The 27,518-nt window shown below is 48.0% G+C and overlaps 1 protein-coding gene across 1 annotated transcript in view; it reads left to right on the forward strand.

Annotated features, from left to right (window-relative positions):
* Window positions 1–27,518, forward strand: part of SRBD1 (S1 RNA binding domain 1) — a 781,048-nt gene that overhangs the window by 244,168 nt on the left and 509,362 nt on the right. Inside the window, exon 9 of the mRNA XM_078649673.1 lies at window positions 1,473–1,569. Within this exon, the coding sequence (XP_078505799.1) occupies window positions 1,473–1,569 (97 nt within the window). The remainder of the gene's footprint in view (window positions 1–1,472; window positions 1,570–27,518) is intronic.

Consider the following 27,518-nt stretch of genomic DNA (forward strand, 5'->3'; position numbering starts at 1 on the left):
CTTATTAACTGACACAATTTCCATGTTGCATTTATACACATGCCTCTCAGAAAAGTCAGTATGTAATCTTAGAATTGCACTACATTTTTGCTAGCAGTACCATCCTTCTCTTTAAAGTATTGATCTGTGTATGGCTTGCCCGCCCCCCCTTGTTGATTATAATGGAGGCACTGTGGTTGTAGTCTCCAGGAGAAGTAGTTGTCAAGTGTCTTATTGCCTGCTGCTTGTACCATGGCTATCACAAGTTTAGCAGTGATTCTCTCAGAACTGTGTTTTGTCCTATGCAGAGAGTATTTATTGAGTTGGTGAGGCTGCCCAGCCCTCCCAAATTAATAAACCCATTTCTGGCAGTAGGACACATAGAGTTGCAGTTGCTAGGGGCCTGATGTCATCCTTGACAGTTAAGATTAACACTTAAAAGGCTGAGTTTTACCCCTTCTTTACTGTTCATATTCATAAATATTCATCAATCTTTAATTTTCTTTCTTGACAACACACGGTATTTCCACTATATTAGTAAAAAAAGGCTGAGGTATGGAAAAACTACTTGTTCTCTCAGGCCTGCACCGCTAGAGGTAAGGATTCTGTAGCAGTTCACTTTGCACCTATGTCCCCAGCAGACATATTTCATTTAGCCTCTTTTTCTTGATGTTCCATACACTGCACAGGATGATTTTGGTGTGATTTCAGTGATGGACTAATTTTCTCATCCTACATGCTCCCAAGAGATTATAGAGCAGAAGAACACAGTTCAGAGTGTGAAGAAGGGCATCATTGTTTGACGGAATCTCCCTGAACTGAAAGTACTCTGAGAACCACATCTTAGACGCAACTTTAATTTGACGATTACATTATGATCCCCCCTCGTCTCCGCAGTCTTTTTTAAATTATTGGAATGGCAGACTCCATGGCTCCTCAACTTCAACAGTATTGCTCCTCTTGTTTCTGCCATTTCACAGCCCTTTACATTGTCCTTATTTGCTCAACAGTAATGTCTCTGTTCCATTACTTGTAAATGTCATTTATTTCTGCAACAGTGCATCCCGGTTCTCTATTTCAGCCGTCTTCTCTCCATATTTAGCAATAGTGGTATCTGAGGTTTGCTCCTTAATGTCCGAAACGTACCCCTTAGCAAGATATTACTTAAATGCAAATAATCCCTCTATTTCAAATAGGCTTTATGACATATTTTTTCTAGTGATTTTTCCACGCAATAACAACCTTTGATATCCCTTCAAAAGAAATCATTAGGTATGACAGGAATCCATACCAGTGCATGACGAAAAAATTAAAGCAAATGGGCGGTTTGCACCAGAAGAATAGTCTAAGTAAAGGAGGTGCTCCTCTGGATGCATTTTAAGGGTTAATAACTTGTGTTTTCCCGTTTATGATCATGTTAAGCATTTTATAACCAGTATGATCGGCCTTTGATAGTGAATTATAACATGTTGTCACTTTTTGTCTGATTATAGGATTGGCTTCGCTGCTTGAAGTGCAAACAGGAGTGCAGCATATTTTAGCAGACATGGTTGCTAAAGATAAAGATTCTTTGGAACGCATCAGAAAGTCGTAAGTATTGTTTTTAAAGGTTCTATTCTGCCCCTGGTACCTTAGCCTCCTTCCTTGGAAAAAAAACACATTTCTGTTGGCTCCCGCCTGTGCCTTCTGCAGACAGTGTTCACTGATTGTATTCTTTGGAAACAGTACCCATTTGTCTTGAACAAGTGAAATCCTGATATTGTTCCCCTACCATGCTTCATCTTTGTGCGTGGGAACCTGTCACCCATTTTATGTCTGAACCATAGGTGTTTATAGCTATCTCACCAGACTCATGTTTTCCAAATAACTCTTAATAAAATTGCGTATATACTTGCATTGGCTTTTGGTAAGTTCCCGTCATGCATTGGTCTGTTGAAATGTCAATCACATCTTTCTTCTGCCGACACATCATACAGCATGCAGGCTGTGGGTCAGCCCACCTCAACTACTCTTTATTGTGAGTGATAGCATTTAGCTTGTGTACATCTGTCTAAAATGTAGTTCCCTACTATGAGAGGGCTGGTAGGCCAGTCCGTTTTCTTTTTTGTGCTTTTCTTCCATGTTATTTTTTTAATTTATTTTTGCAATTCGTTATTTAGTACTTTTTTTCTTTGTCAAGAATTGGACAAAACATTTTTACGTTTTATTCCTTCTGCACTTTTAATACCCAAGGCCTATGTTTGTTAAAAATAAATTTAAAGTATGCTGGATTTTCAAGGTCCACTCTAGAGTCTTTCCCAGTGTTTGTTAATATAGGAGACAGCAGATACATTGAATGTAAAGTCTTCCTTAATGTGCCTTTATTATGACAATCTTTAGGCTCAACTATTGTCAGCACCAACCCTTTATCTCTTCTATTTCTTTGGGTCCTGTGGGAGAGCACGTGTACAGGGCAGTGTCTGTATTTTTATTTTTATTTTAGGGCTCTCAGATGCTATATGAGAGATGTCATTTAAATAAAAACTCAATATCTAGTGTAAGATGTGTCTTTGGAACGAAATAGGCCTTTGTTTAGTGGAATGAAAGATACGTCAGTTAAAGTGATCATACATATAAAGTCACAAGGCACTGTCACCTCTTCAGGTCAGTCTACACACCAACCGCTTTATAGCACTTACGCAGTAAGGCTCTGCTTTTCATGTAATATGTAACCCCATGGCAAATGATTTTGGAAAAGGGGGGTGGTGATGGACAGAGTTTCTGAATGATGCAGAATACTCTTACCAAGTCAATAGATCATGGTTTTAATCCATCACCGTTTTTTAGCTCACTGCACCATCCCAGCTCAGAACCTGGCTATATGCAAATTAGTCTGTTCCTGTCCCAGTGCATGATGGGAACAGGGCAAACCAAACTACCAAGCCAATTCTTATACTGGGAAGGAAACAAGCTTCCCGGGACCGGTTTCTGGCATCACAGCCTTCTTCGGCCCGGCTTGCTTGAATCCTGATGGTGCAATGAGCAAGGGACTCACGTCTGAGTATACCCTCCCACACATAGTGTGGATAAAACCGATTTTAGAAAAGGGGGGTGGTGATGGACAGAGTTTCTGAATGATGCAGAATACTCTTACCAAGTCAATAGATCATGGTTTCAATCCATCACCGTTTTTTAGCTCACTGCACCATCCCAGCTCAGAACCTGGCTATATGCAAATTAGTCTGTTCCTGTCCCAGTGCATGATGGGAACAGGGCAAACCAAACTACCAAGCCAATTCTTATACTGGGAAGGAAACAAGCTTCCGGTGACCGGTTTCTGGCATCACAGCCTTCTTCGGCCCGGCTTGCTTGAATCCTGATGGTGCAATGAGCAAGGGACTCACGTCTGAGTATACCCTCCCACACATAGTGTGGATAAAACCGATATTGGAAAAGGGGGTGGTGATGGACAGAGTTTCTGAATGATGCAGAATACTCTTACCAAGTCAATAGATCATGGTTTTAATCCATCACCGTTTTTTTAGCTCACTGCACCATCCCAGCTCAGAACCTGGCTATATGCAAATTAGTCTGTTCCTGTCCCAGTGCATGATGGGAACAGGGCAAACCAAACTACCAAGCCAATGGCCATCTATGAAAAAGAGTTTGCATACTCTACGCAAACTTTGAGAACTTTCACTTTTTGCATAGTCTTTGTTTTATGGCCTGCAGTCTTTGGGTCAGTTGTTCCAGACATACTATAACAGTTTATCTAGTTTGCTCTGGGAGATTTGCCCTTTGCCCTAATTTTTCACCGATGTGTCTGATGAAATTCAGGACGCCCAGTCAATCGGTACATATGTCCTGATTCTACAGTGGGATTTATTTGATGGAACAACCCATTTGGGGGTGACCAGGCCTCCCATCAATCCAATACAACTGCTTACCAACTTATGCCTACAGGAGTACCGGACTACAGGAACTAAAATCTTGGAATTAAGCAGTACCAGTTTTAGGTTAGTTGGGCCACCCATGTGACCGAGGACATCTACACAATATAGATGTATATTGAATAAGGGGAGCTTCCATCCCCTGGGCTTCTCCAGATTCTGTGTGTTGTCCTGACCTGGAAGGAAATTGCAACGAGCATGGAGCTGTTTCTGGGTCTCTGGGCTGGAACACAGCGCTTCATTCAAGTCCAATTGATGCACAACTTTTGGTTGGAATGGAACATTATTTATCCTTCTTTACCAATGGAAAAGCCAAGGCAAAATAAAACAAAAGCTTGGTGAAAATGAGTCCAGTCAGGGCACTGTGCCTATTTTGCTTTTTTAGGAAAGTAGACAGCATGTTATCAGTTAGGTTGGTGTTGTGGATTAATTTACTGCAGATGCCAGTCACTGTCTGCCGAGATTGCAAGTTACTAGGTGACACCTAGTACTCAGTAGAAGGCGAGAGAGCTAGAGTACATTGGCAGGCAAAAGCCTTTGGGCAATGACGCAGATATTTATTCTAAAAGACTATTTGGAGATGTTCAATGTAGATTCTCCAGTAATGTGTACATGATGCATGTGGCGTCGATAGCGGAAGTTTGAATACACACCAAATATCAAACACCCTGGACTTGCAATACAAATGCTAATAAAGCCTCCACCCCACTTGACTATGCACTTTTCATTAGAACTTGAGTGTCTGAAAGCTGGTTGCTGATTAATGGTGTGCACCTGTACAACAGAGACAACTCATGGGCGCACTAAAGACATGCCAAAATCAGGTACTTTGTTCTCCCCTTCGCGTCATGATGGGGATATATAAACCAATCTTGTTTGTAGGCATGAGTGAATGGAGAGAGAAATGTTATCACTGAAACGTAGTGATAGGATACTTTCCTAAAAATGAATTAACACTGGTGCAGTGCCTGGACCACTGTTTTATGTTGGTGCTATCCCTACATAGTAGATCTAACCATTCTCTTTCACACCCTGAAAGAGAACTAAAATTGTAGTTAAACAGTAATCAGTCATTTACTTTTATTACACTATGTACAAATTGATGGCATGTTCCTGACCACTCCATGGAAAGTCAGCATGTTTCTCTGTCATTAGTAATGTTGAAAGAGTAATGTTAAGGAACGAAACGCGTTGGTTGTGTCCTTGTTCGTCTTTCTTTGTGGAAACAAGAAATAAAAGAATGAATATTGAGAATATACACAGATTTTTGGAGGCTTATTGATTTTTTTACTTGATACTGTATTGTTTCATTGTGGGTACAAAATCTCATATGTTTAAAACCCATTAGATTTTCTATATGACCTTTCTTCAAATTGAGTGCTCCTCTCATTCTTTTCTATTGTTGAAAGAGTCATGAGAAAACATCGACTTAAAACAGCAAGATCCTGGTCTTGTGAGAGGTGTTGTTATTAAAGAAACTTCTGTGATACCACTGGTGACTGTATAGCAGAATGAAACAGTGCATATCAAGCAACCAAACGCACATGTTTTCATGCAGAAAATAGTTCTAGTATCGTAAAACTAACGTGGCGTACCTTGCCTTATACTAAACTATATATTGGCATACGCACACTTGCACCCTATTGTATTCCTGAGATTCAGGATTTATTTGAAGAAAACCATGCTGGGAGGTGTCATATTGGCATTAAACTTTGAAATTATAGAATTTGTACAACAAGATTTATTTACGCAACCATCAGATGTCTCTCTGAATTCATCTCTCACAAGAGAACACCATTTGCAATCAGAACACTGTGGAAAGATATGATGGTCCTTTACTTTTACAACAATCAGGGAAGACGAGTGAATCATGCAGGGAGGAGAGTTTAATTAGACTCCGCTGATCACATTACTAAGGAAAAAGGCCGATGCTTATTGTCAACAGATGTTTACCTATGCACACAGTTAATAGATTGGTGTTCCAACATATACCAGCTACTGGGAGTCTGAGGTTCTGACTGATGACACTCTTGGAAGCATGCTGTCCAGGCACTAAATAAAGCAGTAGTCTCCATACTAGCCACAGCCACATAAGGCTTCAGCATGACCTGATTTCAGCGCAGCTGCAACTTTGAAGAAATTGCAGAAAACAAGGAGCCTGGGACTGAGTTTTCTGTATAACATATTCCAATCTATTGAATGATTCCAATCTTGGCTCCTGATTTTTCCTTTAAACACAAATTTCTGCTCTTAAAGAATAGAATAGTAGTAAGGTTTTCAACACTTCTAGCATGATTTACTTGTGCCAACGCAGTCCACCTGATATCATGAAGGAATTGATTAGGTAAACAAAAATGTGGCACAAGTTTGGTACTGAGTGTCTTCTGATGGGCATGCACCTATGTTTCTCTATGCAGGTTTTGCTCAGTGTATGGTCTTATTTTTGTTACATATATTTCTGTTAGAGACTTCTACCCGCAGATTCCTCACTTCTTTCTGAATATTCCCCAGGCGGCAGATTGTATCCAGAAACTTTTCAGAAGTACCTCTGCGTGCCCATAAGTGGTTCTGGGCAGCTCCCCACTGACACTGTTCTTCTCTGGAAATGACGTGTGGACTCACTGATGTCAGTTCCTCGCTGCGCCACTAGACTTTGATTCAGAGCTACCTCTCATCTCTTTGAGGTCCTTACCTCAATTAAAAAACTGTTTTACAGCATGCAAAGCATGTTACCTCCCGAAACAACAGTTTTAAAGCCCTGTAAGGACTGTTGGAATCAGATATATCTGACAGAGCCTCACGAAATTTGGTAGTGGTGCCTGGGGTCGAGCCACAACTCTGTGCAGTGACAGCATGTTGATAAACCCAAAGGCCATATGAGACCACGAGGCAAAACTCTACATCTCCAAGCACCGTAAAACTCTGTGACAAAACCGGTCCAAGTCAAAAATTCTGTCCAGATCCCAATCAAGATCCAGAAGTTGCCAGAGTCGTTTCTGGGTCATTCTTCCTCTCGATCCAGCTCACTGGGTTAGTGGAAGACAAACCACAAGAAATCTAAGCAGGATTTGTCCCCATCCCACCTCTCACACTCCCCTGAGCAGGCGCAGGGGAGACACATTAAATCTAGATCCACTCACAAAGTGTTTGACTTCTAAGCCGATCCTGCAACTTGTTCTGGCTCAATGTGAAATTCTGGGGCCATACATCACTACTTAGCAGATTGAAGAGTTCCAGAAGGCCATGCTGTGACTTCTTGGATTTTTACGGACTCCCTATGGCGTGCCTGCGGGCCCCACAGAGCAGAGAGATTCTTCACCTGGGTTACTGCCGTTGGTTTCTCCCTCTGCACAAGCTGGACACTAGTAAGCGTATAACCGGGCACCTTTAACTCCACTCTCGACTCCACGTCCAAGCCACGGTCGATGCCGGTTCCTGCCTCATTGATGACAATGCAGACTCTGTCGGCGCTGGAAGACGAGGTCCCAATTGTCCTCTGAGATGTCCAGTCGGAGTCCGTTCACCCTCCATCGAATTTACACCTGGGTACCATTGAGGCTCCATTTCTTCCACTTGATCTGCCTCCACATGACAGCACCCCACCCTGCATTCCCTGTTTAGCATGAGTTTAGATAATTATTATGATGTTCAGATTGGCCAACCTTATCACATGGTGAATTGGTATGATGACCTAAAGGAGGCTGCTAGCCTTGATACCTCTCCTGAGTCCAGTCTCCTCTCACCCCCTGACCCTGCCACTGAGGACAGTGCTTCCTATGCCACAGTTATGCGTAGTGTAGCCAAAGTCCTTGCCTGCCATCTCCCTTCCCTGGAGGTCAAGAACAATTAAAGCGGTTCTCGGCTGGGGCAGACGTTTACTGAGCCCCTCTTAAGTTCAAGTTAAATTTTATTGGAATAACAAAGGTGTCATTACAGAAAAAGAAATGAGATACATTATCATCAAGAAAGCAAGGTAAACTAGGTTACAACAATAAATATCAGAAAGTAAAAAAGTGCAGGGGAAAAGAAAAAAAAAGGTGTAAATGAGGCTAGAGATATGAGATATATGAGGCTGTATAAATGGGGGTAAGACAATAAATAATATGTGAGGAAAAAACCAGTTCTAAAGAGAATAAAGGAACGAAAGGTAACCTAAGGAGGTTTTGAAACCTCTTGTTGAAAAGGGGGTAAATGAGAGGAGCGCTTGGCACAAACATCAAGGTAAAGGGTAATGGGAAGCCATAAGGCGTGTCTTTTCGGGGCAAGATTGAGTGGATAGACAAATGCAGTATCAAGTCTATGATTATAACATACATTAAACCACCAAGCTTTAAAAGTAATGTCATTTGAATGTTTCCAATTAACAGTGATCTGTTGGAATGCAACAGCTAGTAACAAGTCTATAATTTGAACATTTGAATCAACAGCAGCCCAGGAAGAGGAAAGTGAGCCAAGGAAGATATCAGTAAGAGAGAAAGGGATAGAAGTTTGAAATATAGTATTGATTTGGTCCCATACTTGAGTCCAGAAGATGTGTGTGGGGGAACAGAGAAAAAGCATATGAAAGAGCGTGGCGTTGGGGGTGGAGCAGGACCAGCAAAGATCCGGAACCAAGGGGAACCTCTTGTGAAGAAGAAAAGGTGTGTAGAGGAGTCGATTATAAATGAAGAAAAGTGTTTGTGTGAGAGAAGCAGCTCTAGAGGATTTGCGGAGCTTAGTCCAAAGTTTATCCCAAAGGGAGGTAGACCAAGACGTGGCAAATTCAGATTCCCAGTGCTCTTCCACTGTAGATTTCGGCCGGGGTAATGGAGGTTTGTGAAAGGAATGATAAATGGAGGAAGCGGAGTGGCCTGAGCGGAGCAGGGAATGGAGCGATGAAGTTGGGTTAAGAGAAACAGCTGGAAAAGGGGAGTGAGAAAGGGAATCATATACGGACATAACTGCCGTCCTGAGTAAGAAGAATTTGCGAATAAAGGAGGAAGGGAGAGAAAAAGCTCGGCTAAGGATAGAAAAAAACTTGAAAACAGAGCCAGTGAAGAGTTGGGAAACCCAGATCAGGCCTCGTTTCCTCCAAGTTTTCCAGTAAAATGGTTTCTGGTTAATGAGAATGCTATTATTATACCAAATAGTGGTGTTGAGGAAATCAGTTACAGAGGAGGGAGGAACTGGAGCAGAGTGGCCACCAGCTGCTGCGTGTGCCCCCAGTGCCTGCCTCTGCCTCAGCGCCGGCCTCGCTGCTGCCCTGAGCGCTCTCCTTGGTTTTTTCCTCGTTTTGCCTGAAATTGTGCTTGTATCTTTTTCTTCCCCAGAGCGTGTCACTATCTTTTTTCCCCCGTGTTTTTGCCTGTAATTGTGCTTGTTTTTTCCTCCCCAGAGCGTTTCACTGTCTTTTTTCCCCGTGTTTTTGCCTGTAATTGTGCTTGTTTTTTCCTCCCCAGAGCGTTTCACTGTCTTTTTTCCCCGTGTCTCTGCCTGTAATTGTGCTTGCTTTTTGCCGCTTCTCGTCGTGCTTGGCCCCCTCGCCGCCCCCCGCTCCCGCTTCCCGCCACCGCCTTCAGCCCCGCCCCTTTTCTCTTCTGTTTCCCTCCCCGCTCCCGCCTCCCAGCTGCTCCGCCCACCCGCGCACTTCGCCTTAAATGGCGACCGTGCGAACGCGCAGCGGTCACGCGCAGCGGGCGCGCCGATTGTGCGCCGAAGGCGCGCCAAAGGTAAGCCCGTCTGCGCCCGTCCGCGACCGGATCGCGACCAGCGCCAGGACCCCTGGCCCCCACCGACGGAAGCCGACCCGACGAACCTACAGCGCCGCCGACCTCACCGCACTCAACACCGGCCACATCCCAGGATGTCACCGAGCCGCCCCGAAGCACACCCACGGACCCTTCAGCTGCCACGCCTGCAAGTTCACCTGCATCCGGACCTTCCCTGCACCCGCCAAGCCGAACTCCAGCAGCACCCACCTCAAGTGTATCCTGCTCAACACCCGCTCCGTCCACAGACACGCCGTAGAACTCTGGAACCTGCTCGACACCACCGCCCCCGACGTTGCCTTCATCACCGAGACCTGGATGAACGCCTCCTCAGCCCCAGACATCGCCATCGCCATCCCAGAGGGCTACAAGATCACCCGGAGGGACCGCGACAACCAGACCGGAGGAGGCATCGCCATCATCCACAGAGACACCATCCGCATCACTACCAACACCGATGACACCCTCACCACCGCTGAACACCTGCACTTCCAGATCCACACCAACCCAAAGACCACCCTCAGAGGCACCCTGATCTACCGACCCCCGGGACAACGCACACGATTCAGCGAGGACATCGCCGACTTCGTCAGCCCGCACGCTCTCCCCTCCGCTGACTACATCCTCCTGGGGGACCTCAACTTCCACCTGGAGAACAACAACGACCGCAACACCATCAGCCTGCTCGACAACCTCGACAACCTAGGACTCAAGCAACTGGTGACCACCCCCACCCACTACGCCGGACACACACTCGACGCCGTCTTCTCATCCAGCAAAGACGTCACCTTCAGCCACGCAACAGAACTCCACTGGACGGACCACAGCTGCGTCCACTTCACCTTCAGAAGAACGACGACCCACCACCACCAGCAACAGGTTGCTCGAAGAAGCTGGAACAAGATCACAGCCGACCAGCTCACCGCTTCCCTGAGCCAGCACCCTCCCGCCAACTCAGCGAACCCCAGCCAGGCCGCCGACAACCTCACGAAATGGATCAACGACTGCGCGGACGAACTCGCCCCTCTGAGAACCCCACCCAGCAGACCCTGCAGCAGAAAAACACCATGGTTCACCGACGAACTCAAGAGCTCCAAGAAGAACTGTCGAGCCCTCGAGAAAGCATGGAGAAGGGAACCAACGACGGACAACATGACCACCCTCAAGCTCGCCACCCGGAAGCACCACCAACTGATCCGCGCCACCAAGAAAAATGCATACAAGGACCGGCTGGACAACAACGCACACAACTGCAAGGAGCTCTTCAACATCGTGAAAGAGCTATCCAACCCCAACGCCGGAAACAATGACATCACCCCGTCGCAAGAACTCTGCAACTCCCTCGCGTCCTACTTCCACAACAAGATCACGGACATACACAACAGCTTCAACAACCAACCAACGCCAGCCACAACCGCAACGACGCCACCCACCACCACCCTCCGCACCTGGACCCCGATCAGCACCGAAGACACCATCCGCACCATGAACTCCATCCATTCCGGATCTCCGACTGACCCCTGCCCTCACCACGTCTTCAACGAAGCCGACACTGTCCTCGCACCCCACCTGCGGGACATCATCAACACCTCCTTCGACTCCGCCACCTTCCCTGAGAGCTGGAAGCACGCCGAACTCAGCGCTCTCCTCAAGAAACCCACAGCAGACCCCACCGACCTCAAGAACTACCGTCCCATCTCGCTCCTCCCGTTCCCGGCCAAAGTCATCGAGAAGACCGTCAACAAACAGCTGGCAGCCTTCCTCGAGACGAATGGATCCCTCGACCCCTCACAGTCTGGCTTCCGAGCGAACCACAGCACCGAGACCGCCCTCATCGCCGCCACCGACGACCTTCGAACCCTGATGGACAACGGAGAAACAGCGGCCCTCATCCTCCTGGACCTCTCCGCGGCTTTCGACACTGTCTGCCACCGCACCCTAATACAGCGCCTCAGCAACATCGGAATCCGGGAGAAGGCACTGGAATGGATCACCTCCTTCCTCGACGGAAGAACACAAAGAGTCCGCCTACCACCGTACAAGTCAGAGGCCACCAAAGTCATCTGCGGCGTCCCTCAAGGATCCTCGTTGAGTCCCACCCTCTTCAACGTCTACATGAGCCCCCTCGCGGCCATCGCACGCCAACACAACCTCAACATAATCTCCTACGCTGACGACACCCAGCTGATCCTCTCCCTGACCAACGACCCCACCACCGCCAGAGCCAACCTGCACGAAGGGATGAGAGACGTAGCCGAATGGATGACGACCAGCCGCCTGAAACTGAACTCAGACAAGACGGAGGTCCTCATCCTGGGCTCCTCACCCTCCGCCTGGGACGACTCCTGGTGGCCTCCCGCCCTAGGCACCGCACCCAAACCAACGGACCACGCACGCAACCTGGGCTTCATCCTGGACTCCTCCCTCTCCATGACCAGGCAAGTCAACGCCGTCTCCTCATCATGCTTCAACATCCTGCGCATGCTACGTAAGATCTTCCGGTGGATCCCCACCGAGACGAGGAAGACGGTCACCCAAGCCCTCGTCACCAGCCGACTGGACTACGGCAACGCCCTCTACGCCGGAACCACTGCCAAACTCCAGAAGAGACTCCAGCGGATCCAGAACGCCTCGGCGAGACTCATCCTCGACATCCCCCGACGCAGCCACATCTCCGGACACCTGAGAGATCTGCACTGGCTCCCGGTCAACAAGAGAATCACCTTCCGCCTCCTCACCCACGCACACAAAGCCCTACACGACCAAGGCCCGAGCTACCTCAACAACCGGATCAACTTCTACACTCCCAAGCGCCTCCTCAGATCAACCAACCACGCCCTCGCCGCCGTCCCCCGCATCCGAAGAGCGACAACAGGAGGAAGATCCTTCTCCTACCTGGCCGCCAAGACCTGGAACTCACTTCCCACCAATCTGCGCCTGACCCAAGACCACCTCTCCTTCAGGAAGAAGCTCAAGACCTGGCTGTTCGAGCAGTAGCGGCACCCCCCCCCCCTCCCAGCGCCTTGAGACCCTACGGGTGAGTAGTGCGCTCTACAAATGACCTGATTGATTGATTGATTGAGGCTAGGAGTAGTTTCGCAGTATATTTGTGAATTGGAGTAGAAATGAATTGAGGTTTGCGGGAGAAGGAGAGATATTCGGCAAAAGAGAAAGGAGAGAGAGAGACGTTCAAGTTCAGCCCAAAGGGGGAGAGGCTCGGAAGGGTCTTTGAGCCAAAGGGCGGCTTGTTTCAGGAGGAAAGCTTTGTGATATGCCGGGAAATTAGGGAAATTAACCCCACCCTCCGATTTGGGGAGACGCGGTCGGAGTAAAGAGATACGCGGTTTCTTACCAGACCACAAAAAGGAGGAGAGGATAGTGTTGATTTTAGTAAAGAATTTGGCAGGGATGGAAACAGGAATATTTGAAATGGTATAGAGGACGATTGGGGATAGCATCATCTTGATGGTGTCGAGACGGCCCCACCAGGAGAGGTAAAGGGGGTGCCATCTGGAAGTAAGGTCCGATAATTTTTGGGTACATTGATTAAGGCAGAGTGAGATAGTATCTGAGATGGAAGAGGTTATATGCAGACCAAGATATTTTATATGGGCCGGGCTCCACTTGAAGTCGGATGCCGCAAAATCAGATTTAAAGGTGAATTTGGTAAGGGGAAGGATTTCGCATTTATCGTTATTCAATTTATATCCAGAAAGTTGAGAATAAACGCTGACTTCGGCAAGGAAAGCGGGGATGGAATCAGAAGGATTGGAAATGAAGAGTAAAATATTATCTGCATAAGCAGCTAGTTTAACCTGCGAATGGGAAAGTTGAAAACCATGGATGTTTGGATTTTGACGTAGTTTAGATAGGAAAGGTTCTAGGGCCAGGTTAAAGAGGAAGGGGGAAAGAGGGCATCCCTGGCGGACACCTCTGCCAAGGTTAAAAAAGGAAGAGATCAAGCCATTGGCGCAAACCGCTGCTCTGGGGTTCGTGTAAAGGAAGGATATGAGGGAAATAAAATTAGGGCCAAACCCAAACCATTTTAGTGCAGAGAAAAGAAAAGACCATTCCACTCTATCAAACGTTTTCTCAGCATCCAAGGCGATTGCAGCTAGGGAGTCACTAAAACGTGAAGACTTAGAAAGGACATTGAAGAGGAGTCTGGTGTTATCGGTAATGAAGCGACCTTTGACAAATCCAGATTGCTCGGGGCCAAGGAGCTCTGGAAGAAAAGGATCTAATCTGATGGCTAAAGATTTGGCATATAGTTTGTAGTCAATGTTAACAAGTGATATTGGTCTGTAATTTTTACAATGCTGAGTGTCCTTCCCCCTCCTTGGGTATAATGCAAATGTAAGCGTCTGAAAAAGTGCCCGAGGATGCACCTCTTGCTTTAAAGGAATCGAGGAGACAATGTAATTTGGGTAACAAAAGGGATGCAAAGTGCTGGTAGAATTCGACTGTAAACCCATCAGGGCCTGGAGCTTTGTCTTTTTTAAGGGAGTGGAGTGCGGTATGTAATTCGCGAATAGTAATGGGGGTTTCAAGGGCAGATAGGTCAATAGGAAAATTGTGAGGAGGCTGAATGCTTGCAAAGAAAGTGGAAAGAGAATGAGCAGAGGGTTGAGTTTCAGTAGAGTGTAGAGTAGAAACGAGAAAATTCTTCCAAGATATCAACATCTTTATGTTGCAGGACTGAATAAACATCAAAGACAGACTCAATATTCAATTTGTTTTGCTTAACTTTCAAGTAATTAGCAAGAACTTTCCCCGCCCTATTCCTCCCACCATAAAATTTCAAACTGGATTTTAGTAAGTAGAGTGATGCATCTTCAGTGGATTGCTTGTTGTATTTCATTTTGGCATCAACAAGCTGTCAAACTGTCCTGAGTCTGGGAGGTGTAGAAAGCATGTTCTAGGGTCTTGATCTGAGATAAAAGGTCAGTAGTGCGTTTACGAGCAGCTTTACGTTTTGTGGCGACATGTCTGATGATGAAGTCCCTGGCCGCGGCTTTGTAAGCATCCCAGATGGTGTGTTCGGCTAAAGAGGGAGTGTCATTGAGAGCAAAAAATTCGGTTGTAAAATCAGTAAAGGAGGCAGTAAATTTGGGATCGAGGAGAAGAGTGTTGTTGAAGCGCCACCTCTTAGGTCCAATGGATTTGGGCAAAATATCAATGTTAATTAAAACTGGGGCATGATCAGAAAACATTATGGGGCCAATATCAGCCTGGGTGAGGGATTGGGACATGTGGTGAGACAGGAAGATATAGTCGATACGTGATTGGGAGTGGTGCACCGGGGAGTAAAAAGTAAATTCCTTACAGGTCGGATTGCATAATCGCCAAGCATCAACAAGCTTATGTTGAGAAATGGCGTGCGTGAAAAGCTTGTGAGATTTGTTAGGGACAAAAAAAGATTTGGAGTGCCTATCCAGAAAGGGGTCCAAAGGCATATTACAGTCGCCTGCCAAAATGAAATTATCATCAATGCATTCAGTGATACGGGAGGCAAATGCACTCCAAAAGATAGGATTCCCACCAGTGGGGGCATACACATTAAGCAGGGAAAAAGGGACACCTTTTGAGGAAAGCTTAACAAATAACCACCTGCCTTCAGGGTCAAATTCGGACTGTAAAACTGAGTGAGAGAAAGACTTGCGAATTAACAAAGCAACACCATTTCTTTTACCATCACCAGGAGCAGAGAAAGCAGTCCCCACCCAACCTCTTTTAAGCTTAGCAGCTTCAATGTCAGATAAATGGGTTTCTTGCAGAAAGGCAACATCTACATTCAACTTAGCTAGATGGGAGAGGATCTTCTGCCTCTTAATGGGGGAATGCAAACCTTTAACGTTCCAGGAAACAATACGTATTGACATCAAGGAAAATTAATGAGGGAGAGCGTAATAAAAATAGTGAACAAAAGGAAAGCCTCATAATCAGGAAAAATGGAAAAAAGGAAGAAAGGAAGCAGAGAAAGGGAGAGGAGGAAGTGATCAGAAGAAGCAAGGGTACAAAAGAGAATAGGGCTATAGCGTCGGAAAGAAAGGTTGAAGAAAAAGAAAGGAACAATAGAGAAGAGTGATATAAGAAATAAGAAGAATCATAGGAGAGCAGGAGAAAAAAGACACCAAGGAGAACAATGTCAAGAATCCTGATGAAGAAAAAGAGCGATGTGGGAGAATGAATGAGCTGTGATAGAAAAATAAGTGTAAACCAGGATGAAGGAGAGTCATCAGAAAGGAGAGACACGAAGCGTATAGAAAATGTAACAGAGAAATGACAAGATGAAAAATGCGTAGTAAAATAAGAGGGGAAGCAAAATAGAGTGCGAAGAAAATACAGGAAAAAGAAAGGACTGAATATATGAAACAAAAGAACGATGAGAAGAAGAAGAGAGAGAAGTGAGAAGAGAATAAAAAACAATGTAGACGAAAATGACACCAGAATAATTGAAAAAGTCAGGGAGGGTACAAAAAAGAGAGAAAATGCGATAAATGGTAACATGTTAAAATAAGAGGGGAGGGGAGGTACTTACAAAGGATGTCGGAGAGGGAAGACGATCAAAAGTCGGGATAAAAGGGGAACAATACGGAAGTAACGGGAGGGAGGTAAGACCAACCAACGAAGGGCGGGTACACAGGGCAGCGAGATGTCCAACCGGAGAACACATGACGGAGCGCTAGATAAGATCTGTGGAAAAAGGAGAGTAACAGGGTTAGAAGACATTAAACAGCGAGAGCACAAACAAATATCATGTCGACAAAAGAAAAAGGAATGAATATAACGATAACAGATAACAAGCAAGAGAAATAAAGACTCGTCTGAGAATCTAAAAGCTTGGAACTAAGTAAACATGAGTGAACAAACAAACAAAATGGCATGGAATAATCAGTGAGAACAACAACAAAAGTCATGGTGGGAACGAAGAAGAAGAGCTGGAGAACTCCATGCCAGCAGAACCACAAGAGTTCAGGAAACTTCAAAGTTGTACAGGGTCTTCAAAAGTTGTAGTCTTATTGTTATAGGTGACTTTGAATAGACAAGGGTGGAAAAGTCCGTATCTGGCTCCAATGGAACGAAGATCCGCTCTCATATCAAGAAAGGCTTTACGACGAGCAGCCGTGGACTTAGCGTAATCTTGAGCAAAGAATAAGGTAGAACCTGACCAATTAATACGTGGTGAGGCCTTGGCAGCCAAGAGGACCTTCAGCAAGTCCGTGTATTCAAGAAAATACATTATCACCCCTCTAGGCTTAGTTGAAGTAGAGATAGAGGAGGGGATTCGGCCAAGCCTGTGAGCACGCTGAATGTTGAGTGAGGTGTCTTCAGGTAAGTGCAATAGCTTGGGAAGAAAGGACTTGAAGAAAGCAATAGGATCACTCCCCTCGCTGCCCTCCTTCAGGCCGTAAAGACGCAGGTTATTGCGCCTATTTCTGTTTTCAAGGTCCTCAACCTGCTTTTGAAGGGAGGAAATCTGAAGATCCATGTGAACGACCTTTGTTGCCGTTTCCCGAAGAGAAGAGATATCCTTTTCCACGGTGGAGACCCTGGCGTCCATGTTAGACCAGTTGTCAGTGAGCGTTTGCAACTTGGCATTTGTGTCTTCCATGTAAGGGCGCAGGGCTCGTATTTCTTCAAGGAGTAGTTGGTATGAAATAGCCGAGGAGGGTTTCAAGGGGAGGGTGGGTCCTTCTTCAACCTCTTAGGGTTGGTTTTGGTTGCAACCTGAGGAGAAGTCTCCATGTCAGCTGTCGTGGTAGCAATAGGAAGGTCTGTGGAGGCTTCTAGGTGAGCCAGCGCCGAAAACAATTTCGAGTTTTTGACGTAATTGCGCTTAGAGGGCTTGTCGAGACGCTGCGCCATTAAAAAGCAGGTGAGTGAAGCGTCAAGGTTAGCGCATAATATAGTTGATATAAAAAGGCAGGAGTTCCAAATTGGGAATAGAGCCAATTGAGGGTGGAAGCAGGAGAAGAACCAAAAAAGCCAAGAGGAACAACAAAAGCGTGCAGAAAATTGCAAGGAAATATCAGCATGCCAAGGCAAAACTGCCTTCAGAGGAACAAAATGGCCGCCAAGCCTGAGGAGAGCGATAAAGTCGAAAAAAAAAAACCACAATAAGTCAATGCCAGAGATTTTGAAAAAGTCACCTGTGGTGGTTGAAGGAGGTCGCTGTCAAAAGATGAAGGAGAACGGCATCAAAGATAAACCATGGGAGCCCGTGGTATTATGTGCGGCAAAACGCACATCGGAGAAATGCGCCGGAAAGAAAACAAAATGGCGGTTGCGGCCGGGAGGAGCCGCGACCGGAGTTAAATCAGGCGCTTATGTGGGCAATGTCGGCTCATTTGAGGAGCGAAGTCCAGCTCTGGTAATGCCTGCTCAGTTCCGCCGCCGGGGACAGGTCTCCATGGGTTGCTGGAGTGACGCGGACCGCCGGTAATCTCCGGTAGGGACGGAGCTCCTACCGCTGTGCTGCCATCGCGTCGGGCGCTTAGCCACGCCCCCTACTGAGCCCCTCTTAACATTTAACTAGGCTGTTACTTATACTTTGTTGGGGGCATGTGCCCAAACCTTGCTCTGGCCACCCGGTCAACTGCCAAATTGCATAACGCCACAAGCCCTGCCTCAGGCGACCTAGCATTTTTATCTCCGCACCCGTGACCTTAAAGCTTGGTGGTGCAAGCATCTTGAAGCAAGACTAATCCCAATTAATTCCCGACAACTCCCTGGATGGGGATTAGAAATGGGCGAAACGTTTATGAAAGGGTTTTCCCATCCACCATCTTGGCACTTTGCCCAAGAATGCCAGCTGCCTGCTGGTGTGTTATTCTCACACCCTTTGAGACTCTGACATCTTCCCAGGTATCCCTGACAATCTCTGACCGGTCCTCGCCCAGGCCTTACAGGATGGTCATAATGCAGCCAAGTACACAATTCTTTGTCTGGTGACACCAGTTTCATTGGGCGGGCCACTGGCGCCCGTGTCACCATTCGAGGTCACATTAGGCAGTGGCTATCAGTGTTTGAGGCAATTTCCAATTGTCCCTCATAGACATTCCATTTGAGGGAACTCACCCGTTTGTGGACACATCAGACTTTTCTCTCAAGCGATTTAAAGAAGAGCAGGCCACGGCACACTTCTTGGGCATACCTGCCCCAACTTGCCAGCTACAACAGCCCTACCTTTCCTTTCGTGACTTTGGCATAGGTGCCCCATACCGTCAAGTCAATCCAACCACAGCACGGCACCCAACAGTTTCAAGGTCATGGTGTGATGCCCACCACCACTATGGTCAAGTTCAAGGGGCCATCCAGTCCACTACCTCCCAATAGCCCTACCTGCTAAGCCCCTTTAGCGGGCCCTTAGTGGAGCAAAGCTACCCAGAAGGAGGCTGTATTTGACACTTCATGCTGGGTCGGCAGGCCATAACATCAGACGGTTAGGTCCTGTAGGGCTATGTCCTACCTTTCTCTTTTCTGCAACGCCAACCTTCCACTGCCCTCTCAGTGACTGACAGAGGACCATCTTTCCTTTTTGCGACAGGAAGTGCATGGCCATTTGGCCAAAAGGGACATTGAGAGGGTGCACATGCCAGAAGGACATGGTGGATGTTCCCGCTGTTTTCTGGTGCCAAAGAAAGACTAAGGCCTTAGCCCGATTTTAGACCTGCGTCCTCTCTCTGAGTGGGTGGAACTCACGAAGTTTCACTCCATTGAATTCCATTGAGCTCCATGAAAACATTGTGATATTCAGCGTAGTTCTGCGATAGGGTGAAATTAGGCATGCTGCGCTGCTAGTGCTGATTCTTAGCACCGGGAGCTTGTTCCATGCTGAAAAACGAGCATGAACAACAGCACGCCGCGCACCAGAGGGCTCTGCCTCTCAGGGACAATTTGCTGCTGCTCAAGTGGATTTTCTATACGAGCAGCAGCCTTCTACCCGCAAACAGTTGCGACAGCCCATGACCACCCGTGTTTGCGAAATCTCATTAGGTGCCCTCCTTGTCACTAAAAATGACGCTAGAGGATGCCAAATTTTACTTGTGCTCGCCAACTTACTGTGTTTGAAATGAAATGAAAAATTATATTTATATAGCGCCAGACTACCCGGAGGCCTCGCAGCGCTTACACTGATTGCTAAGGCGGGCTACCAGAAGAAATTAACATGTTTTTGCGTACAAGTGTGTTTTCAGCGCTTTCCTGAGAGCCATCCTATTTGGGTTCCCTCTCAAGGCGAGGGGAAGGGAGTTCCAGAGCCTTTCAGCCGTATGGGAGAAAGAGCGACCACCCCACCGTGCTTTGTTAATTTTTGTTGTGGTCGCTAGATGCAATGATCCGAAGCGAAGGGCTCTGGAGGGGACATAAGGCACAACTAAGGGGAACAGGATGGCAGGGCCAGTTCGATGGAAAGATTTGTGCACAACGCACATGGCCTTAAACTGTACTCTTGCAGCAACTGGAAGCCAGTGCAGATCTTTTAAGGCATACTTGACTGACTGCCAACGAGGAATGTTGTACAGTAGTCGAGCGGCACAGTTTTGTGTAACCTGAAGCCTGTTGGTCACTGCTGCCGGGGCTCCTAGATATAAAGCATTTCCATAATCCAGGCGAGAGAGGATCAAGGCCTGAACCATGACCCTCCTCGCCTGGAGAGGAAGCAGAGGAAGCACTTTGCAGAGCATCTTCATAAGCCCTACACAGGTAGCAGCTGTTTTGGTGGCTTGAACCGAGAAGTCGAGCGCTTTATCGAGCCAGATGCCCAGGCTCTTTATCTGAGGTTTAGAGGGAGGGGGGACACCGAGGCAGGTGGGCCAAATGGAGGCTAAAGGGGTAGGCGGGGAGTTGCCCAGAAGCATAATCTCCGTCTTCTCTCCGTTAAGTTTGAGACAGGAGAGTTGCATCCACTTAGCAACAGCCTCCAGACAGGGACCTAAGGTGTTGGACGATCCGTCCGTGTGGTCAAGAGAGACCACCAGTTGGGTGTCGTCCGCGTAGGTGACAATACGCACACCAAAGGGTTGGACTATCCCCGCTAGAGGTTGCATGTAAACGTTAAAGAAAGAAAAACGCAAGAAAAAACTCTGCCAGATGGTAGTTGGCGTAATTTGGCCAGCACCCCACGTTACATGCTTAGAGTGGAGTGGCCAAAACTTCACCAACTCTGCCGGTGGAGAGGAATTTATCCCCCGCCTCTAGTCCTCTCAACACCTTCCTCCAGTAGGAAAAATTCAAAATACTCATGCTGGCCCAGGTCTTGTCTGCCCTTGATGCTCGAAATTGAACGGTGGTATTGGACCTGCAGGATGGTTTGTGGTGAGACAGGAACATTTTCAGTTTTTTGTTCTCCCCTTTGGTCTCACCAGTGCCCCTCGCCTGTGTAGGAAAGTGATGGCGGTATCTTCGGAGGTCAGTGAGGCCATTCTTTACCTACCTCATCCACTGGTAGTTGAAGGCAGGCTAGCCCCAGGCGCTTGTCAACCACCTCCACACTATTGTGATACATGTGCTCACAGATAAAACCACCGCCATGCAGTGCTGCAACAAACAGGATGCGGCAGGGTCATGGACCCTGTGCCAGGAGGCCATGTGCTTCTAGAAATGGCTGGACCACCAAGGAATCTTCTTGGTGGTGAATCATCTGGCAAGATCATTTAATGCCAGGGCAGATGAGCACATCTGTCTGGACCTAGCGGATCACAAATTGCAGTTACGTCTGGAGGTAGCGCACAGCCTCTTCCCCGAATAGGGAGAACCTTGGCTCGATTTGGTCACTGCCATCGAGAACCCACAATGTCAGAAGTACTGCGTGCTGGAGTTTCTAAGGCGTCATTTGTTCAGAGCCGCGTTCTGCCTCGAGTGGAACTCAGGTGCTCTGTATGCCTTTCCACCATTACCACTCCTGCCCCAAGTTCTCAAGAAGATCAGGACCGACCAGGCCCAAGCCATCCTTGTTGACATTGGACTGGACATTGAAATAACACACCTAGAATTCCTGGACATGAGAATCTGCTGTCGAAGTAGCTGGGCAGGGTTCTGCAACTGGGCCTTCCCAATCTTCACCTTCATACTTGGAGATTGAGCAGCGACAGCTAAACACATTTGATCGTCTTCCGAAGTTTGTTGATGTCATCTTAGGAGCCAGGCGTCCTGTCACAAAAACTATATACACCTGTCATTGGGTGAATTTTGTGGCTTGTTGTGGTACTCGACAGATAGACCCTCTTCAGGCAAAGTTATCTCAATCAGTCAATTAATCAGTAAAGCACAACACTGTCAGCCCTTGGTATCCGGGTGTTAAAAGTGCAGCGTTTCAGTAAAACAGCCAGGTCTTGAGTTGCTTTCTGAAATTCACCAGGGACGGGTGATGTCCGGAGGTGGAGGGACACGTTGTTCCAGGCCTTGGTGGCGATATAGGAGAAGGAGCGCACCCCTCCCCCGCTGCAGCTGCAATGGATGCAGAGCAGTGTGCGAGGGCGGCAGAGAGCAGGTATCCTATAAACAGGTGGAAGTTCAGTTGATGTAGGAAGGTCCTTGGTAATGTAGAGCTTTGTATGCGTGCATGAGGAACTTAAACTGGCATCTATTCTAGATTGAGAGCCAGTGGCGTTCTCTGATGTGAGGGGTGATGTGAGTCCTTTTAGGCAGGTTCAGGATGAGTCTGGCTCTAGTGTTCTATGTGGTCTGCAGTCTTTTGAGGAGCTGGGTATAAATTCCGGCATAGAGGGCGTTACCATAGTCGAGTCAGCTGGTGAGGAGGGTCTGCGTGACTGTCTTTCTGCTGTTGATTGGGGTCCATCTGAAGATTCTGTGAAGCATGCGCAGGGTGTGGAAGCAGGAGGAGGCAACTGTGTTTCTTTGTGGTTTCATGTTTAGTTGGCTGTCGAGGATGATGGCAAGGTTGTGTGATGGTCTGTAGGTGTGGGTGTTGGTCTGAGTTTTTCTGGCTACCAGCTGAGCTGTGGTCCTATTCGGTGGTGTCTTTTCTGGAGCTCAATGCTTCTCTTTTGTCACAGATGAGTTTGAGGCAGCTGTTTCTCATCCATTTGGCTATATCAGTTATGGTGTTGGGGAAGTTGGTTTTGATGATGGAAGGGTCTTCGTTGAGCGGGACAATGAGTTGTGCCATCAGCGTAGGAGATTGTGTTGAGTCCGTGGGATCTGACGACATCGGCGAGGGGTACCGTGTGTACATTGAACAGGGTGGGGCTGAGGGGTGAGTCTTAGGGCACACCGCATATGTTAGACGGATGCTCTGTGTGTGTCCTGAAAGGAAGGAGGTGACCTACTTGAGGACGTGTTACTGTATGCCGATGGTGTGGAGTCTGTCATTGAGGATGTGATGGGAGACAGTGTTCAACGCCACAAAGAGGAGTATCAGGGCCACAGTCTTTCCGTAGCCGAGGAGGATTCTAATGTCATCTGTGACAGCGATCAGTGCAGTATCAGTGTTGTAGTTAGCCCGGAACCCTGATTGTGAGAAGTCTAGTAGGTTGTTTCATTCCAGGTAATCTGTGAGCTATTGGTTGATGACTTTCTCAAGTTCTTTGGCTGAGTATGGGAGCAGGGAGATCGTCGATAATTTTTTAGGTCGCTGGGGTCAGTAGAGAGCTTCTTTAGGAGGCTTCTGAACTCTGAGTGTTTCCATTTGTCTGGAAAGGTCGCTGTGGAGATGGAAGCGTTAAGGATGCTGGTAAGTTCTGTACTGATTATGTTGGGTCCGAGGTTGAAGAGATGGTAGGGACAGGGTTCGGTGTGTGCCCGAAGTGGATGGATGACATGATGGGTGTGGTGGTCTCAGTGGTGTGTGGAGTCCAGGTTATCGGTCACCTGGTGTTCGCTGGTTGGTTGAGGTTGTCGAGACTGAGAGTGGTGGGTTGGGGGTCAAAGTTGTTGTAGATGGCAATCTTGCTGTGGAAGTGGTCTGAGAGAGTGTTGCAGAGTTGTTGGGATGGGTAGACGGTGTTCTCTGTGGCTGCCGGGTTGGAAAATTCTTTGACAATCCTGAAGAGTGCCTTCATTTGGTTGGCCACGGTGTTGATTCGGTTAGTAATGGCTGCGCTTTTGGCCTCCTTGATGCACAGGTGGTTGATGCTGAGGGCTGCTTTGTGAGCGGGTCAATCGGAGGAGTCCTTGGTGATGCGCCATCACTTCTCGAGTCGGTAGAAGTTTTGCTTGGTGGTTCTGAGCTCTAGGTTGTACCAGCGGATTTTCTTTAGGCTTTGTTGGTATTTGCCGGCTTCAGTGGGTCGACTCTGTTGATCCAGGGTGAGCAGTTGTGGATGACCTGGTCAAGATCTGCTGGTAATTCAAGTGGTGTGGAGCTGAGCGTCTGAGTCCATTGGGTCTTGGTTACCTTGCCCCAGCTTCGGTGGGTGGTGCTTGGTGATGGTCTACTTGGTTTTGGGGATGGTAAAGTGGACGATGGCATGGTTGATCCAGGTAGGCTCTGTGATGTGGGTGAATGTGATTCTGTCGCTAGAGGTCAAGATGGCGTTGACTTTGTGTCCGGCTTTGTGCTTGTTGAGGTTCTCCAGGAGTGAAGTCGAGTTGGCGTCCTTAGGGGGTCGACATGAAAATTAAGATCGCCGAGCAGGACGTAGTGGAGGGAGTCAATGGCGAGGGGGGCGATGAGGTTGGAGATGGTGCTGCAGGAGGCTGGTCGGGGTCCCAGGGGGTCTGTATTCAACAATGCCTTTTATTGTGGTCTTGGCATTGATTTGTAGTCGGGAGTTGAGCTGTTCCTTGAGAGGCATTGTGTCATCGTTTGTGGTGGTGCATCAAATGGATTCCTTGAAGATTATGGCGATTCCCCCACCGTGTTTGTTGATGAAGTTTGTGTATCATCTTGTTGCCATCGGAGCGTGGCAGTGGCAATATCTGGTGTTTGAGGTGGGTTTGAGCGATGTCTCTGTGATGAAGGCCTTGTCCAGGGTGAGGGTGGTGATGGTGCCCCAGATTTCTGTGGCGTGTTTGCTGAGGGATCGGGCTTTGAGCAGGATGCAGTGGAGTGGTTCCGGGTTTAGTGGTCTTCTGAGCGGTAGCGGTGCTTGGTCCGTCGTGGGCTGGAGGTCCTGTTTCGCAGGAGTAGTGGCAGTGATGGCAGGTAAAGGATCACTTAGTAGATCATGAAGAGAACGTGAATCAACGGATGTTGCAGCATGTATGGTTCAGGGCTAGGAGCTCCTTTTTGGTGTTGTGGCTAATGGTGAGAGGACCAGGGTTCCAGATGCCGACAGGTTTGCCTTTGTTTCGCCAGTGGCATGGTGCGGCACGGCTGTGTAGCTGTCTCCATAACTAGTCCTGAGGGGTGGGAGGGGCTTTTGGGGAGTTGGGATGGTGGTGAGGCAGGGGCGGGAACAGCGTCAGAGCAGGAAGAAACAGCGGGAACGGGAGGGTGGGACACCAGTGAAGCTCAGTGAGTAAATGAGCTAAGCAAACACTAATACAGTACCAGTAATCAAATTAAAACCCAAAGTAGACCCAATCAGGTCAATACTTGAAATTACCAGCAGTAGGTAAATAAATTAATAAAGCTCCTACTCTTAACCAGGCAGACCTGTGAGCAGTAGGCTCGAACTGGGGGCAGCGGTGACAGAGCGCGGTTGCAGGAGAGCTGTGAGCGGCACCGTTAGAGTGGTGCCGGTACCAGTGGTCAAGTGCTCCTCACTGGAGCTACGCTGCAACCCTCAAAAGTAGTCCTGGGAGGTGAGAGGGACTGTTGGGAAGTGAGAGTAGCATCAGAGGTGGAAGAAACGGCAGGATGGGGGGACACCAGTGAAGCGAAACTCAGTGAGCGCAGTGAGTAAATGAGCCAACCAAACATTAATACAGTAAAGTGGTACGGCAAGGGCGGGGAACAGCCTCAGAGCAGGAAGAAACGGCGGGAACGGGAGGTGGGACACCAGTGAAGCTCAGTGAGTAAATGAGCTAACCAAAGACTAATGCAGTGCCAGTAATCACATTAAAACCCAAAGGAGACCAAATCAGACCAATACTTAGAAATTACCAGCAGTAGGTAAATAAACAAAGCTCCTACGCCCGACCAAGCGGACTTGTGAGGAGCAGACTGAACAACAGCGGTGGCAGAAAGCACGGTCGCAGGCTCGTTCAAGCTGTGAGCAGCAGCTGGAGTGCAACGCAGTGACCAGGGGTCAATGGCAACTAATGGTTTGTTTTTTGCTTTCTCCCTGGCTCGGCAAGGCCGTGCTCTTAGTGTACCTTTCGGCCTTTTGGTATTTGAGGATCTGTCCTCTTTGTTTAAGTCCCCAGGTATGCACATTTTGCAAGGTTTACATTTGTTTCCTTCCGCTCCCTTTTTTTGGCACAGTGGGACCTTAACTTCAGGTTTCCGATGTACTCTCCATTTGAGCTGCTTCATAGCTGTATTTTGCTACTTCTAACCCTCAAGACAGTGTTCCTCGTTGCCACTACTTTAGCGCAGCATGTGGGTGAGCACAATCCTTTTGTGTCAACTCGCCATACACCACTTTCTTACCTGACAAACTGGTTTTGCCGACATAGGCATCCTTCTTGCCTCAAGCTGTGACGCCATTCCATGTTTGAAGCCTGGGGATTATTGAAAAGGTGGGGAATCTGCCTCTAGATAGTCTTTACCAGAAAGAGAGAAAGAGCAAGTAAGTTGTCCTAGAGGACCTGGTCCACCCCGACCAGTGTGGCTTCATGCCGGCCAGGGGTACCTGCCACTGTATTCGCGGCCTCCATCTGGCACTGACCCATCGTCATCGGCTGTCCCCATACCTGGCGCTGCTTCTCGTGGATTTCGAGAAAGCCTTTGACACAGTGGATTGGGGGTACCTGGGCGATGTCCTGGAGAGAATGGGATTCGTCCTTCCCTTTCGCCGCCTGATCAGGGTTCTTTATCATAGCCCTAGAGCCCGTGTCCTCGTTAATGGTGTGCTGTCGGAACCATTGCCGTTCCGAAGAGGCACCCGTCAGGGCTGCCCTCTCTCACCTCTTTTATTTGCACTGGTGATGGAGCCTCTGGCGGCGTTAATCCGACAGAACTCCCTTATCCAAGGTTGGGCTTGGGATCTGAGCCAGGTGGCCAAAATCGCTCTATACCCAGGCGATGTCCTGCTCTACCTGGCGGATTCGGAGCACTCCGGCCCTAGAGCTCTAGCGGCCCTCGCGGCGTTTGAACAGATCTCAGGGCTTCGTCTCAAGCCGACGAAATTCACCCTGGTCCCCCTACACCCTCCCGGGCGTGTTTTGACTGGCAGGCGGTGATTCCCCTTCGGAGGCAATCATTCAAATACCTGGGCGTGTGAGTGACTCTCCTCCCAGAGCTGGAATGGGCCCTCAATGTTGCCCCCCTGGTCGCTCGGATGAAGGCCGACCTAAGGAACTGGCAATCCCTCCCCCTTAACCCGCTGGGCAGGAGCGCACTTTTTAAAATGATGATTCTCCCCCGCTTCCTTTACATTCTACAGAACACCACGGTCCACCTTTCGGGCGGCTGGTTTCGGGAATTGGACAGCACACTCACCCGATTCCTGTGGGGAGGTGGGCACTCGCGAATGTCCCTGTCTCATTGTTGGGTTCCCCCATTTGATGGAGGCATGGGAGTCACCGATCTCTACCTTTACTATTTGGCCACGATGCTCATCGTGATTCATGACTGGTTTGCGGGTGGCTGGTCCGATCCAGCTTATCGGGTGGAACTCAGTACCTTGGATTTCACGCAGCTTCAGTGCTTCCTCTATGGCTCCCCGGTGCTGCAGGCCTTGCCCCCAGTCACCAGGACGGTGCTCAGGGGCGTAGATTGGTGTGGGTACAGGAGGAGTCCCTCTTTGAAGCCCGGGGTTGCCCGGAAATGTTTAGCAGGGTGTGGGGCAAA

The sequence above is a fragment of the Lissotriton helveticus genome, chromosome 6, assembly GCF_964261635.1.
Source record: "Lissotriton helveticus chromosome 6, aLisHel1.1, whole genome shotgun sequence".
Taxonomy (NCBI): domain Eukaryota; kingdom Metazoa; phylum Chordata; class Amphibia; order Caudata; family Salamandridae; genus Lissotriton; species Lissotriton helveticus.